The 15,716-nt window shown below is 41.8% G+C and overlaps 1 protein-coding gene across 1 annotated transcript in view; it reads left to right on the plus strand.

Annotated features, from left to right (window-relative positions):
• GEMIN8 (gem nuclear organelle associated protein 8) overlaps nucleotides 1-14,836 on the plus strand; it is a 44,599-nt gene extending 29,763 nt beyond the window's left edge. The window contains exon 4 of the mRNA XM_050964637.1: nucleotides 12,563-14,836. Coding sequence (XP_050820594.1) covers nucleotides 12,563-12,819 — 257 coding nt within the window. The 3' untranslated portion in view covers nucleotides 12,820-14,836. The remainder of the gene's footprint in view (nucleotides 1-12,562) is intronic.
• The last annotated feature ends 880 nt before the right edge of the window (nucleotides 14,837-15,716 follow it).

Genomic DNA, 15,716 nt, shown 5'->3' on the forward strand with positions numbered 1-15,716 from the left:
AGATTCTGTACTGCCTGGACTATCATAGCAGTGGGATGCTGGGCTCCTCTCCCCCACACTGCTTAATGTCCTGCCTGGACTATCATAGCACCGGGAGGCTGCCTCCCCCTCATTTTATGTCACTAAAAACTCTGTTTCTTATTCCTGCATTCTTTATTACTTCATGACACAAGTGGGGGGGACACTGCCACGGTAGCCCAGGAAGGTTGGGGGAGAAGGGAAGCAATGGGTGGGGTTGTTGCAGGGGCACCCCCCGTGAATGGCATGTAGCTCATCATTTCTGCGGGATCTGACACAGAGCAGCTGTACTCTCTGATACACTGCTTCTCTAGTACATTTGCCCCATATTCTAGGCAGGACTGACTCTATTTTTAGATACCATAAAAGAGGGATTGACTCTGGGAGTCATTCCCAGTTTTGCTTTTGCGCCCCCAGCCGATCTCAGCCAAGGGCACCCATGATAGCAGCAGACAGCACAGAAGGACAGATAACTGTCATCTCATTGCCAAATTACACTGGCAGCAGACAGTACAGAACGACTGGTAACCATCTCTGCTATCATGCAAAAGCAAATGAATGCTGCAGTGTAGCGCTGGAGTATCGCCTCTGTCCGCGGCATCCAGTACACATACGGTGACTGTAAAAAAAAAAAAAAAAAAAAAAAAAAAGCTGAACAGGCTCCATGGTTGCCGTGCTATGGTGTCTGCCAGGGCAATCCAGGGAAAAAGGGTGCGAAATGATTGTCTGCCGTTGCTTTCCCGGAGGAAGGAATTACTGACGACATTTACCCAGGACCACCCGCGACAATAATTTTTGCCCCATCAGTCGCTGGGCTCTCAACCCAGAATTCTAAGGGGCGGGGGAGACTGCGGGAACTATGGGATAGCTATGGAATAGCTACCCACAGTGCAACGCTCCGGAAATCAACGCTAACCTCGGACCATAGACACACACCGCCGAATTAATGTGCTTAGTGTGGCTGCGTGCACTCGACTTTATACAATCTGTTTTATAAAACCGGTTTATGTAAAATCGGAATAATCCCGTAGTGTAGACGTACCCTAAGATGGATTTCTAAGAGAGTCAAATCTGCCCACTTGGGGTGGACTGTTGTGCTTCTTGGTTGGTAAAAGCCCTGATTCACCAAGGCACTTCAGAACATGCCTAAATGTGATCATATGAGTAGAGTCATAGATTCATAGACTCTAGGACTGGAAGGGACTTCGAGAGGTCATCGAGTCCAGTTCTCTGCCCTCATGGCAGGACCAAATACTGTCTAGACCATCCCTGATAGACATTTATCTAATCTACTCTTAAATATCTCCAGAGATGGAGATTCCACAACCTCCCTAGGCAATTTATTCCAGTGTTTAACTACCCTGACAGTTAGGAACTTTTTCCTAATGTCCAACCTAAATCTCCCTTACTGCAGTTTAAGCCCATTGCTTCTTGTTCTATCATTAGAGGCTAAGGTGAACAAGTTTTCTCCCTCCTCCTGATGACACCCTTTTAGATACCTGAAAACTGCTATCATGTCCCCTCTCAGTCTTCTCTTTTCAAACTAAATAAACCCAGTTCTTTCAGCCTTCCTTCACAGGTCATGTTCTCAAGACCTTTAATCATTCTTGTTGCTCTTCTCTGGACCCTCTCCAATTTCTCCACATCTTTCTTGAAATGCAGTGCCCAGAACTGGACACAATACTCCAGTTGAGGCCTAACCAGCGCAGAGTAGAGTGGAAGAATAACTTCTTGTGTCTTGTTTACAACACACCTGTTAATGCATCCCAGAATCACGTTTGCTTTTTTTGCAACAGTATCACACTGTTGACTCATATTTATCTTGTGGTCCACTATGACCCCTAGATCTTTCTGCCATACTCCTTTCTAGACAGTCTCTTCCCATTCTGTATGTGTGAAACTCATTGTTCCTTCCTAAGTGGAGCACTTTGCATTTGTCTTTATTGAACTTCATCCGGTTTACCTCAGACCATTTCTCCAATTTGTCCAGATCATTTTGAATTTTGACTCTGTCCTCCAAAGCAGTTGCAATCCCTCCCAGTTTGGTATCGTCTGCAAACTTAATAAGCGTACTTTCTATGCCAGCGTCTAAGTCGTTGATGAAGATACTGAACAGAGCCGGTCCCAAAACAGACCCTTGCGGAACCCCACTTGTTATACCTTTCCAGCAGGATTGGGAGCCATTAATAACTACTCTCTGAGTACGGTTATACAGCCAGTTATGCACCCACCTTATAGTAGCCCTATCTAAATTGTATTTGCCTAGTTTATCGATAAGGATATCAAGCGAGACCGTATCAAATGCCTTACTAAAGTCTAGGTATACCACATCCACCACTTCTCCCTTATCCACAAGACTCGTTATCCTATCAAAGAAAGCTATCAGATTGGTTTGACACAATTTGTTCTTTACAAATCCATGCTGGCTATTCCCTGTCACCTTACCACCTTCCAAGTGTTTGCAGATGATTTCTTTAATTACTTGCTCTGTTATCTTCCCTGGCACAGAAGTTAAACTAACTGGTCTGTAGTTTCCTGGGTTGTTTTTGTTTCCTTTTTTATAGATGGGCACTATATTTGCCCTTTTCCAGTCTTCTGGAATCTCTCCCGTCTCCCATGACTTTCCAAAGATAATAGCTAGAGGCTCAGATACCTCCTCTATTAACTCCTTGAGTATTCTAGGATGCATTTCATCAGTCCCTGGTGACTTGCAGGCATCTAACTTTTCTAAGTGATTTTTAACTTGCTCTTTTTTTATTTTATCTTCTAAACCTACCCCCTTTCCATAAGCATTCACTATGTTAGACATTCCTTCAGACTTCTCAGTGAAGACCGAAACAAAGACGTCATTAAGCATCTGTGCCATTTCCAAGTTTCCTGTTACTGTTTCTCCCTCCTCACTGAGCAATGGGCCTACCCGGTCCTTGGTCATCCTCTTGCTTCTAATGTATTGATAAAAAGTCTTCTTGTTTCCCTTTATTCCCATAGCTAGTTTGAGCTCATTTTGTGCCTTTGCCTTTCTAATCTTGCCCCTGCATTCCTGTGTTGTTTGCCTATATTCATCCTTTGTAATCTGACCTAGTTTCCATTTTTTATATGACTCCTTTTTATTTTGTAGGTCATGCAAGATCTCATGGTTAAGCCATGGTGATCTTTTGCCACATTTTCTATCTTTCCTACCCATCGGAATAGCTTGCTTTTGGGCCCTTAATAGAGTAGCCCCTTTGAAGTCAGTTCAGGGTGGTACTGAGCTCACACCTGGCAGGAAATGTTAATAATTTAACACTGGGCAGGATGCCAGCTGCCCTTTTAAAACAGGCAATAGTTGGGCTCTCTGTCCAGAAACAGACTCTGAATGATTGCCTGGTATCAGAGCAGATGATGATGGAGGCAGCTCCAGTCACATCTGGAATCCATAAATTTTCTCGATTCTTGTCATTTGGTTTTTTTTCCTCAGTATTGATACCTTTGATTCATGATCTATTTATAGTAAGTATGCCAGAAAGGTATCCATGTTGATTTTATACATCTGTCAGCCGCACTCTGTACCAGAGGCCATGAGGTTTTATCCCTTGTTCGAGGAGCATTGCTGGAATTTGATATGGGGACGTGGGGGTGGAAACTGAAATAGTTGAGCTTTCCTCTTTTTTTAAGAAAGATTCCATAAGGTGTCTTCGATAATTTTTCCTCCTCCCCAAGGGCTCTCAACTGCATGGTGTTCAACCTTGTCACCCTGCCTTTTCATCAAAGAATGTGCTGCTTCTATTCCCTCTCATTGCTCAGTTGAGGTACACATGGATTGAGTGAGCTGATAATTTTGCTTTCAGTACAGAATTACAAGGGAGGGAAGTGACCTTCGTTTAGTAGACATTGTAAATCTTAGTTTCATTTACTAAGATGCCCTGATAGGTGAAAGACAGTTTCAGAACTAGGAGACCATGTTTTAGTTTATGCTCTGGTCTGGACTTTCGCTTCCTGGCATGCAGGTGTTTTCTCTTGGTTTTATAGTAGCTTAGAGTGCCAAACTTGTTGACCAATTACAAGTGAAGTTGCTGGGTGGTCAGCTAGCATAATATAACAGCAGAGGGAAATAGGAAGAACATTCAGAAGACAGTCTAAGGAAAAATCCCAAATCCCTTGCTACCAAAGTTCTGATCAACTGAGCCACTCTGGAAAGTGTGATGACCCCTCTTTCAAAAGGCTTCTTATGAGATGATGGACAAGCCAGGTTAGGAAACTTGCCCTGGTTGCCTAGAGACGTGGACTTCTTTTTTTTTAATATAAACTTTCTGAGGCCAGCTTAATCCTGATCAGTGTAATTTGTTTTATTCTGTGTGTCTGCAGTAACAGTTACTTGGATCACTGCTAGTTAACTAAAAGATCAGTGCATAGTTCCTCTATGTTTCTTAACTTTTTTTTTTAAACATGACAGCTACAAAATGTTATCCGAAAACACTTGAAAAAGAGAGTTTTTGCTGAAGCAAAGAGTAACCATTTTTCCACTGTTTATTATTTTATTTGCATTCATATAATATACAATAATTCTAGCTTCACTTCAGCATCCCTGTCTGTAGCTGGAGTTGGGAAATATAGCTCAACAATTTAATATGCTATTGTGAGAATTAATTTTTTAGAAAGTAATGCAGGCAAAATACTGTTTGGATTATACTCAATTCACATTTCAGTACTATTCAGTTGTCTGTGGTGTTCTGTACAGGTATGAAACATTTATTTCATAGCACACGTACTTAATCTCTATTCACAACTCTACTCAGAACATAGATGGTAATCTTTGACAATGGCAAAACAGATTTAAAAATAAAACACCTTTGGATTTGGGCATTCTGAATTTCTTTAGAAGGCTGATACAAGTTGTTTTTGTAATGGAGCATATAATAAAGTACATTCTCTCTCCTGTTGTGTGTAAAGTTATGTGGGCATATATGTAGGTATAGTTTATATATAGATTTAAGTAATCTCTCTGTTTATCGTAGCCCTGGTGTCTTTGTCTGCTGTCAGCATTGTTGCCATCAGCGACAGATTGGAATTGTTTTGGGGGGAGGGGAAGGAGTGCACAATCAGCTGGTCTGAATCTAATCTTATTGCTGTAGACTTGATCCTTACTAGAAGCAGCTGCCAGAGCCTGATCCTGCGCTAATTTCAAAGTAATGGCCAGTAGCCCATTGACTTTGTAATTCTGTCACATGACTTAAGCGTACAGACTCTGGCTATCCCTTCCAATAGTGTGTGTATCTTACTGGGTGAATAGTGCAGCATAATGTGACCTGGATCTGGTCACTTTAACATTTTAAAATGGGCTATGCCTCAGTGACTCTGGATGCTTTAGTCCAGTATGTATGCAGTGTGGACTGGTCCATGTGTGGCAGAGAGATGATCATGGATTCTGTTAGAGCTGTCTGTAATTTCTAGAACAGACTTTCACTCAAAGTACTGCCAGCCAAGCTGATTTCTAATGTAGTAATGCTTGTTTGAGTTCATGTTATAGGTGAGATTCTTTAAGAACGGTTAACTCTAGAAGGTAATAGGGGGAAACATAATCCAGCTGACTGGCAGTTCAGTTGCGGATCCTGGACAGCAGAAATGTAAAGTGTTGCTAGTGTGAACGTTTGATTGATAACAATCTAAACAGTAAATCTTGAGTCATTTCTGATCTTGGATCCTTGGGCAGGTATGTGAGATCAGAACCGAGTCCTTACTTGCTAATGGCATTTGTAAAAAGAGAAATTCATTTCTTTAATCTCCTGTTACTCTGCACTTCTACAAGTCATTTAATCCAAAAATTTCAAAATAATTTGTAACCATTAATCCTTCTAAAATTCCCTGTGAAGCAGGAAAACATTCTACTAATTTTATAGATCAATGGACTGAGGCACAGAGTGGATAACTAACTTGCCAACATTATAACTACTCTACAGCAAATCTGGAAATGGAACCCAAGAGTTCTGACTTCAGTTCCTTGTTTCTGTTATATATTTAAATTTTTAAGTTTACATTTGCTCAGTGTCTTGGTAGCGATTTCATCTTATTTCTGCAATTGTCAGTTTCCCTCTCCTAAAGCTCTAGAAAAGCGGAGAAAGTGTCTGTTATAACAAAAGGAAATGAGCTGAATTGAATACATTTCATTTGGGAAATCTGTTCATTTGGGAAATCTGTTTTGTGTCTGCTGGAATAAATTGCCTTTTATAACCATGTCTGTTCTGAGGAGTGCACTCTTTGGACTCTTTCCTACTTGTTTCTCCAGTGAGATTTCAGATGACAGCAAGACTGACAATGAAATACATCTGCTCCTATTTCTTATGTTGAAATCCAGTGAAACTTTTTTTCGTAAGAGTTGTGTTGTTCATAGATTTAAGATGAGCTCATGGTAAAATGTTGGATATTTATTCTAATGGTTAGTAGGGATGAAGGTGAGTTAGAACTATTCTGTATGAAGGTGCCTGGTTTATAATCTTTTCGTTAGTTCCATTTTGTGGTTGGCTGCCATGGGAGTGACTGAGCGCTTGCCTACATGGGGAATTATTCCAGAAAAAAGTAATTTTTATTCCAAAATAGTGTCCACACATGGGAGTTATACCAGGAGAGCTGTAGCAGAATAGTTACTCTGCTATAGCTATGCCAGTCAATTTCCCTGTGTAGACAAGTCCTAATTCTTCTGTTTGAAGAGTGATGTGATCTCCCTCGGAGATCATGTTTCAGTGGGAGAGGAGGGGTTTCATTACGTTTTCAGTTGTAGCCCTAATATTGTCATTCTGCAAGCAAAAGCCAGTTTGAATTTAATGGCAATTTTAAGTATGTATTCAGCCTACTGAAGGTAATTCACAGCTAGAACTGGCTTTCTCACGCTGCATCATATTTTCTCATTTAGTACATATGTGCAGCAGGACTTTTCGTTGTTTTGTGCTCACCTGTGTCAAAGAAACCATATCCCGTAAATAAGACTGTATCTTTGCATAATCCCAATTTGTTTGTGTTTGGGTTTACCCAAAAATTGGTTGCATCACCTAGGCTCCCACTGACTGATGCGCCATTCCTGCAAAGCTCTGCATTGCTGCAGGAGCAGAGCTTGAGGCTTCAGCCTTGTGTGCAACTCTTAAGCTCCTTGGGATTTCTAAAGAGCTAAAGCTAAATACCTTGGACATCCCAGTTACAGAACCCTCAGTTTTTAAAGTTTATTTTGTGTTTTTTATACAAATGTATTTATTTATTTTACCCAAAGGTTTAGCTGGTGTTAGTAATTAATATTTTTAATGATAAAATAACCTGTTTCTGCCAGCTCAGGAAAGATCACATGGACCTTTGCTGTAGTTTTGCTCCCTAGCAAAACCTGTGGAAGAATCAGCCTCTCAAACTGAGGAGCAGCATATGGTAGAAGATTAGCACACCAGAGGACTGCTTCTAGCACAGCCTTCAGAAACAGAACTAGGAACTAAAAACCTTAGTGGAAAAAGAGAATGCCTAAATTCTTCAGATAGATTTGTGACATGCTGCTCATGTCTAGGTTATATTTAGAATTGGATCAGGAAGCTCAGAAATGAGACTATTATTTATCTTTGTAATAAACAGACAAATACACTGAACAGGAATACTAGTCAGACATCGCATAAGAAAAACACTGAGGAAAGTGAAATGTTTTTGTAAAGAATAATCTGCTATCTAAGATGGAAAATGGAAGACAGTAAAGGAAGAACCATTTGCCACTTTTGAAGAGCAGGACCGTGGTCTGTTACCAGAATATCATTTGAATGGCCCATAACCCAGAAACATGGCAGAATGCAAAATGTTTCCACCCAAAGAGTTATGGAGAAGTCTTTATAAGAAGAGTTGCCATTTTGCATAGGCTCAGAAGATACAAGTCTCTCCTTACAGAGCTTTCTCCAAATAAAAGTGTATCTTTTTTTAAAAAGAGGAAAAAGTGTAGACTTCTGTGATGATTACTCTTTAAGCTTCTTAGAAGATATTACAAAATAATGAAGGGTGAAATGGATCAAAATTACAGAAAGTATTTATTCTTTTAAAATGAGGATAAATAGAGTCATCTGGGCTACTAAGGGCCTCTGGGGAAATTGCTTAAGTCTTGAGGAGGGCCAGCACATGAAGGGTTGTTGTGTCCACATGGAGCCCCAATTGCAGGCCTGGCGGGGGGGGGGGGGCTTAATCCTTATTGAACTAACAGCAGCTTATTCTGATCCTGCCAGTGACAGTCAGTAGAATTGCAATTGTCTTTATTTGTGCAGATTTTGTCTCATCTAATGCATTACCAAATTAAAGATGATTATTTGTAGCAGGCAGTGTAGGCAAAAAGAGATTGCTTTGGTGCCTGATTACCAGGGTGACATCATTATAGGATTTTTTTTAATTATTATTTTTGCACTCTGTGTTTCTAATCAAAATCAAGCTTTAGTGGAACATTAATGAAGGCCTGAAAACCTTGGTAGTATCCCAGTACAGATGAAAGTGAGTTAAATAAATGTATTTGGGACCCTGGAAGTTGGAAAGGAATCTCCTCTTCACTATGTCTGGAAAATGGTCTGACAGGTTTGTTTGTTTTCCAGATGAGGATCATCTCACAGCAGAAATGTATTCAGTTGTGATATATTGATTCTAGAGATGGGTTTTAAGACAAAAGTAACTCTAGGGGTGGGGGAGGGGGAATTCCAGGAAACTGCATTATAAAAATGTCAGCAGTGTTTATTCTTTGTAGCGTAACCAGATGACACTACAGGTGGTTGCCTGGCTTATAACATTTGCAAAATATTGTTCCACAATTGTATTAGAAAGTAAAATCTTGCCAGTAATTGCATGCTTTAAAAGGAAGCTTTGATATATTTATTTTAGTCTATGGAGAGTGGAAAGAGGGTCCCCTCAGAATTGTGTAAATAGTTTTTTCAAAGGTATTCCTTGCTCCAGTTCCTTTAGCCATGAGGCTCTGATTTGGGAGTGCGGGGGGATTCTAGTACTCTAGGTTGAGGATAACTTTCCTACTGAGTCCTGCCAGTTCAGGGTTTCTCAAACAGGGGTCGCTACTTGTGTAGGGAAAGCCCCGGCGGGCCAGGCCAGTGTGTTCCTGCTTCGTCCACGGGTTCGACCGATCACGGCTCCCACTGGCAGTGGATTGCTGCTCCGGGCCAATCGGAGCTGCTGGAAGCTGCGGCCAGTAAATCCCTCGGCCTGCGCTGCTTCTAGCAGCTCCCATTAGCCCAGAGCAGCGATCCGCGGCCAATGGGAGCCGTGATCAGCCGGACCTGCAGATGGGGCAGGTAAACACACCGGCCTGGCCCTCCAAGGCTTTCCCTGCACAAGCAGCAACCCCTGTTTGAGAAACCCTGTGCTAGTTTATGTATAGATTAACTTTGGTGTTTGCTTCAGATGAGCGCTGGATTCTTTGCTTTGCCCTATATACATTATAAGAGCATGCAGTTTATAACATTTTCTTAAATTCAGTACATTACTAGTTATTTATTTTCAAATCTTTTGATCCAAGGATAATTGCACATTTCTTGCACAGGTTCTTTTTATTTTTGTGCCTGTGAAAAGAGCCAGACTGATACCTACTGAGAACAAAGTCTGCCATTTTTCCACAGAACAAGTGCAGTCTGAGCAATACGGGTCAGACTTCCCCACTCTGCTGGAGAGACTACTGCTATAGATGTTTCTGTTTATATACCCATTCCTTCCTTGGCCTTTTTCCCAAGATTTCCAACAACTGTAGTAGTTAGTGGCCATTATGATGGTAGCTTTTGTGACCACAAATAACTGGTTTCAGACCACAAACACACTTCACATAGGCCCCAAAACACCTCTGCTAGTAATACCTTTTAGCACTAGTGTCCTGGGTTGAAGTTGAACAAGTGTCATAGAAGTGAAAAGCTGTGTGTCCCTTAGCATGTTCTCTGAGTCCGACCTCCTTCTGCAGAGTATTAAACAGCATTGGCTCTGGGCTTTAAATATCTGAAACTATATGATGTAGTGATTTTGGGAATCTCTTCACCAGAGCTATGGGATGATAAATAGGTTGGTAAACCTCCGTTCAAAAATCAAGGGACATACACCTCTACCTCGATATAACGCTGTCCTTGGGAGCCAAAAAATCTTACCGCATTATAGGTGAAACCGCGTTATATTGAACTTGCTTTGATGCACCAGAGTGCGCATCCCCGCCCCCCTGGAGCACAGTTTTACCGCATTCTAGCCGAATTCGTGTTGTATCGAGGTAGCAGTGTACGTTTATAAATACAAAATAAAACATATACTGTAGCAGTGCATTGATTTATTTTGGGATTAGGATCAAAGATTATTCCTTATAGCAGGGGTCAACAACCTTCAGCACGGAGCCCATCAGGGAATCAGCTGGTGGCTGCAAGACATTTTGCTTATGTTGACTGTCCAGAGGCATGTCCCTCCCCCCACAGCTCCCAGTGACCGCAGTTTGCCGTTCCCGGCCAATGGAAGTTGTGGAAAGCAGCGTGGGCTGCAGGCAACAGCCTGTGGACAGTCAGCGTAAACAAAAACAACAAGGAGTACGGTGGCACCTTAAAAACTAACAGATTAATTTGGGCATAAGCTTTCTGAAGAAGTGAGTTTTTTTACCCACAAAAGCTTATGCCCAAATAAATCTGTTAGTCTTTAAGGTGCCACCGGACTCCTTGTTGTTTTTGTGGATACAGACTAACACAGCTACCTCCTGATACTTGACACAACATAAACAAAATGTCTCGTGGCCCACCAGCGAATTACCCTGATGGGCCACGTGCCGAAGGTTGCTGACCCCTGCCTTATAGGTTTCCATATAGACCCTCATCTGTGTGTTTCCTCAGGGGTATTGGCAGAAGAATGTTCTTCCCTTTGGAGACATGCCTTTTAAAACAAAATAATAGTAAAGGGAGCATCTAGATAGAACGGGTGTGCTCATAGTCCCACAAACTCCCCCTTACATCTGCCACAGAAATATGGACAAATACAGTAACCTTTAAAATGGCAAGGCAAAGCTTTCTGTCTCTCCAGCAAAGAAACAGACGCCAGAGTTGAAGTTTCATATTATACTGTTCAAAATATCTGTTTTCTGGGTATGAGGAATGATGTGTTTAGTGAGGCTGACAGACTGTCAGTTGGCTGCTCTACACACTACTTTCCAGCATAAAAATAAACTGCAGATGTTCCAAGACAGATATATCAAGATACTTAGCTTTGGTTTCAGGTTTGCAGATGTTCTGTGTTTCACTAGAGAGAAATCTCAGGGTTAGTGTTGATAAAAATGCATTCTCCATAGCTCCACAGACTGAGTCTTGTGTGTGTTTAATACATTTTGACCTGTAAGCACTTTTGCTGTTTTAAATACCAAAACAAAAACACATTTCTTGTCTTTTCTTCCCATAATGAGTAAACCAAAATAAGTTATTAACTAGGAGCCTTGTTGAGAGATGAGTACTCAACATCTTTCACATCTTAGGTGTTGGAACTAATGGTGCTGGGAGTGCTGCAGCACCCTCTGGCATGAAGTGGTTTCCATTATATACAGAGTTTACAGTTTGGTTCAATGGCTCTCAGCACCCCCACTATACAAATTGTTCCAGCACCCCTGTGTGTTGTTGTTTGCAATGGTTGTTGGAAATATGCAGCACCTAGCAGAGTATATCTTCTAGGAGTCGTGCCACAATGTTGGACCTGTTGTTTTAACAACATAATTAATCTTCTTGCTGCAGTGATGGTTTTTCAATTAGCCTATAGTTGACTGTATGGAGCTGAGCTGGGGATGGGGAATCATCCAGATATTACTGCCAGATGAGTTTTAATTTATTTCCAAGGACAAATAGAACTGTTTTACCTGTCTGAATTACTGTAACTTCACTTCAATACTTTGATATGCTGCTGGGTTTTTAAAACAGAAAATAATGAGAATATTGTCTGTGTGTGCTTTGTAAAACTCAAGTAAGGAATGAACTTGGTGCAAGAGTGTAAACATGGCTCTGACAGCTGTATTTCCCACAATACGCTTAATGGCTGGCACTTGCATGACATACTGGCTTGTTCCTTCTTTTCATGTAGAAAATGTAGCTGGATACAATTGGCTATGGTTCAACTAAAGTTACACTGTTTTGTGTATCATCTCATCACAGCTGCAAAGTAATTACTTCCAGCATTGGGTTTTCCACCTTGATAGGACGGTGAATGTGTAAGGGAGAGATGAGACAAAGCTGATTCAGTTTTGTTTTTTATAAATGCAAGATTCTCAACAACTTCAAGATTCAAGTCAACTACTTTGTTCTCTTTTTAATTTTTAGTTATGCGATTCAGTGGTGGTCTTACATCATGCAGCATGATATATAATGTGAAATTTGCTTTGTGAATATAACAATAAGCCACACTTTGAGTGACCGTGTGCTTCAGGTCTAACTGTGGGCCCTGCGTGCATTTGACTCTGTATTCACTTACAAAATAACAAACTGATGAGATTTCAGCAGAGCTAAAGCATGACTGGTGGTATCCTAATAAAATATTAAGTCTCTCGGGGTTCTTTTTTGCCTAGGAAAGCAGCAGCAGCTAGAAGCCGAGCACCAGGACATGTATGTTGAAGCTGATCATGACCTGCACCTAACAACACGACGTTCGGTACAACCCCCTGCAGAAAGACCCGGGGAGAGACGTATGGCTGAAATGAAGAAACTCTATGGTGTGGGTGCTGCCAAAATCCAAGCCATGGAGACTGCCATGCAACTTGCCTTTGATAGGAACTGTGATAAAAAGCAGCCCAAGTACTGGCCTGTTATCCCCCTGAAACTGTGAGCTGTATCATCTTCTGTACTAGCAGTCGAGCGCTGCAGCTGTGGGTGCCCAATCAGGCTACACAGCTCAATGAATGAATCAGGGGTCATCATTTGTTCTCCTTTCCCCTCCTGCCAAGCACACTCCCCCTCTTCTTTTTAATCTGTCTACCAGAGTTTTCAGAATCTATAGCATCTCCACAGGGATGTGCTGAAGTATTGATTTGTACTGTAGGGATAGTGAAATTTTACTTCTTTTTAAAATGTATATTTTCATTAATTTAATGTTGGTGTGCCTTGACCATGCTTGCAGGAAATGAAATAGCATTTGTTTGCACTTAGTGAGCTCAGAAGACTGTTCAGCAACACAAAAATCTCTACAGATGATCCACTTATTTATTATTTTTAATATAGTAGCCTTGAGATCCATTTTAACACAGTACAACTTGAAGTGTTGTGAATTCTGAACCCTCATCCTTGATTTGGGGATCCTGCAGTCAATTGGCAAAGGTACAAAATACTAAATTACTATAGCACAGCCATTTGAAAGCTCTTTGAAAGCTTTATAATAAGGCAGGAATTTTTTATTCCACTCTGAAACTTGGCAGGCAGAATTTCAATCCAGAAGCAAACTTATATGAAAACATTAAAAAAGAAATTTTGGCCATTTTTATTATACAGTTGTTTAGCATGGTAGCAAAAATGTCTAATTGATTTGATACATTAAAAAAAAGGAATATTAAACCAGCGGAGAGGGTTAGGTTGCAGTTCTGTCACCCTTCAGTCACACTGAGTAGTGTCTTACTCAACTAATAATTCCATTGACTTGTGAACTCAATGAGTAAGCAATACTCACTATGAATAAAGGAGACAGAATTGTGCCCTTAATGTTGAAAAGTGAGTACTCTGGATATGTAATCCTGAAAATCCTTCTGTAAAGCAGCTGTGTGTCACTATTGTATACTTAGTTTGCACCAAAACAAATCTTCACCCAATCAAAGTAATACTGACTTCAGACATTTTTCTGTAGAAAGAGTTGTGTGACGAATATGATGATTAAATGGCCTCTCTGTAATATGCAGTATTTCCATGCTACATTATAAGTGGTTCCAAAGAAACATATTAGTGACTTAACTGTCATAAACATGGGTGACCCGTTTTTGGGGTAGAGAAGGCTGAGGCTGAAGTTCCAACCGTTTAATTTGCTCTAGCTATGTCCTGTACTTGCCTATATGGTCTAGCCCAGTGGTCCGCAATGCGGTGCCTGCGGGTGCCATGGCACCCGCGGGGGCATCTTAATGCACCTGCGCCCTGGCCCCCGGGAGGGCACCCTCCGAAATGCTGCCAAATTTCAGCGGCATTTCGGCGGGGATACCTCTTGATAACGACGCTTGTTGCGGACAAGTGATGTCATCGAGAGGCGTCGCCCCCGAATTTCGGCGGGGGCGCCTCTCGATGACGTCACTTGTCGACGGCAAGCGGTGTGATCGAGAGGTGTCGCCGCCGAAATGCCGCCGAAATTCGGCAGCATTTTCGCGAGTGCTCCACCACCGCAGTGTTCCTTCGGCTGGCACCCGCCAGCCAAAAAGGTTAGGGACCACTGGTCTAGCCGTTGTAGCATGTGTGGCATATAATAAACCACATTAATCTCTCTGCCCTTTGCTATATTCTGGTAGACCAGAGCAAATTTCAGATTTAACTTTGAATTTCCTTGTTCTTATCACTTAATGTTACAGCTTCAAAAGTACTTTATTTTTCATTCTAACTGAATATAACATGCATAACATGAAGTGGTAAGATTGAACTCCTTAAAATTAAAAGCTTCTAGACTCCAAGACTCATTACCGATGTAATTGAACTAACAAGCTTGTACACAGGGAAAAAAATAAGCTGGGGTTGTGAAATGTAATCCTGCATTTGGTGTACTTTAATTTTGTCATGGTATGTATGTTAGCGATCGACTATGAAATGTTGGGAATTAGTGTTTTTGCTAGGATCTCTCTTGGTTGACAGAATAAACTTTTATCTTCTCATATAAACTCTGTGATAAAAATCTTTTTTACATCCTTCCCCAGCTGTATAACACTTATTCAATGCCCAAGGGTGGTAAACCTTCCCTTGCTTTCTCTGTTTGCTAGGGAAGGCTGCACCTTACCCTGGTGCAGCTTTAACTTAGATATGTTGTGAAAAGTGCATATGGGTTTATATGAGGGCTTCACAGGAACCCTTGGCCCGCTCACGGCCTATCTGGTAAGGTGCAAAGTGGGTGAAGAGGGCTGCTGTGCTTTTTGAGGGAAGGGCATCTTTCCTTCCAGATCCATGTACAGATCTCTCCCTTCTAGGGTGACCAGACATCCCGGACTGTCCCGATTTTGAGGAGTTTGTCCCGCGTCCCAACCAGAGTATGGTCAGGATGCCATTTGTCCCAATATTTTGCTTCCTGGTCTTTGGTGGCAATTTGGCAGAGAATCCTTCAGTCGCGAATGGTCTTCAGCGGTATTTCGTCAGCAGGTGCTTCTGTCTTTGGCGGCAAGGTTTATTACCCGCCACTGAAATACCGCCGAAGACCATCCGCAACTGAAAGGCTCTCTGCCGAATTGCCGCCAAACTCGCAGATGAATGATTGTAAAAAAAACCCAAAATAACTGCCCTCCCCCACACCCCCCCGCGGCAGTCCCAATATTTTTGCCTTAACATCTGGTCACCCTGCTCTCTTCCCATATGAATGGGAGATTCTGCTGCCCCGGCAACATCAGCAGCTATTTTGCTAGCTCGGGGATCCATGTGGGATTGGGGTGGAAGGTACATCCCCTCACACTTCTCTGCTCCCGAAGAGCTTGCCAGGGAATACACTCTTGGGATGTATAACTTTTTGTGGAGCCCCCTCTGTGAAGGGGATCTTCTGCGCAGGAGAAGTAG

This window comes from Gopherus flavomarginatus, chromosome 1, assembly GCF_025201925.1.
Source record: "Gopherus flavomarginatus isolate rGopFla2 chromosome 1, rGopFla2.mat.asm, whole genome shotgun sequence".
NCBI classification, from domain to species: Eukaryota; Metazoa; Chordata; order Testudines; family Testudinidae; genus Gopherus; species Gopherus flavomarginatus.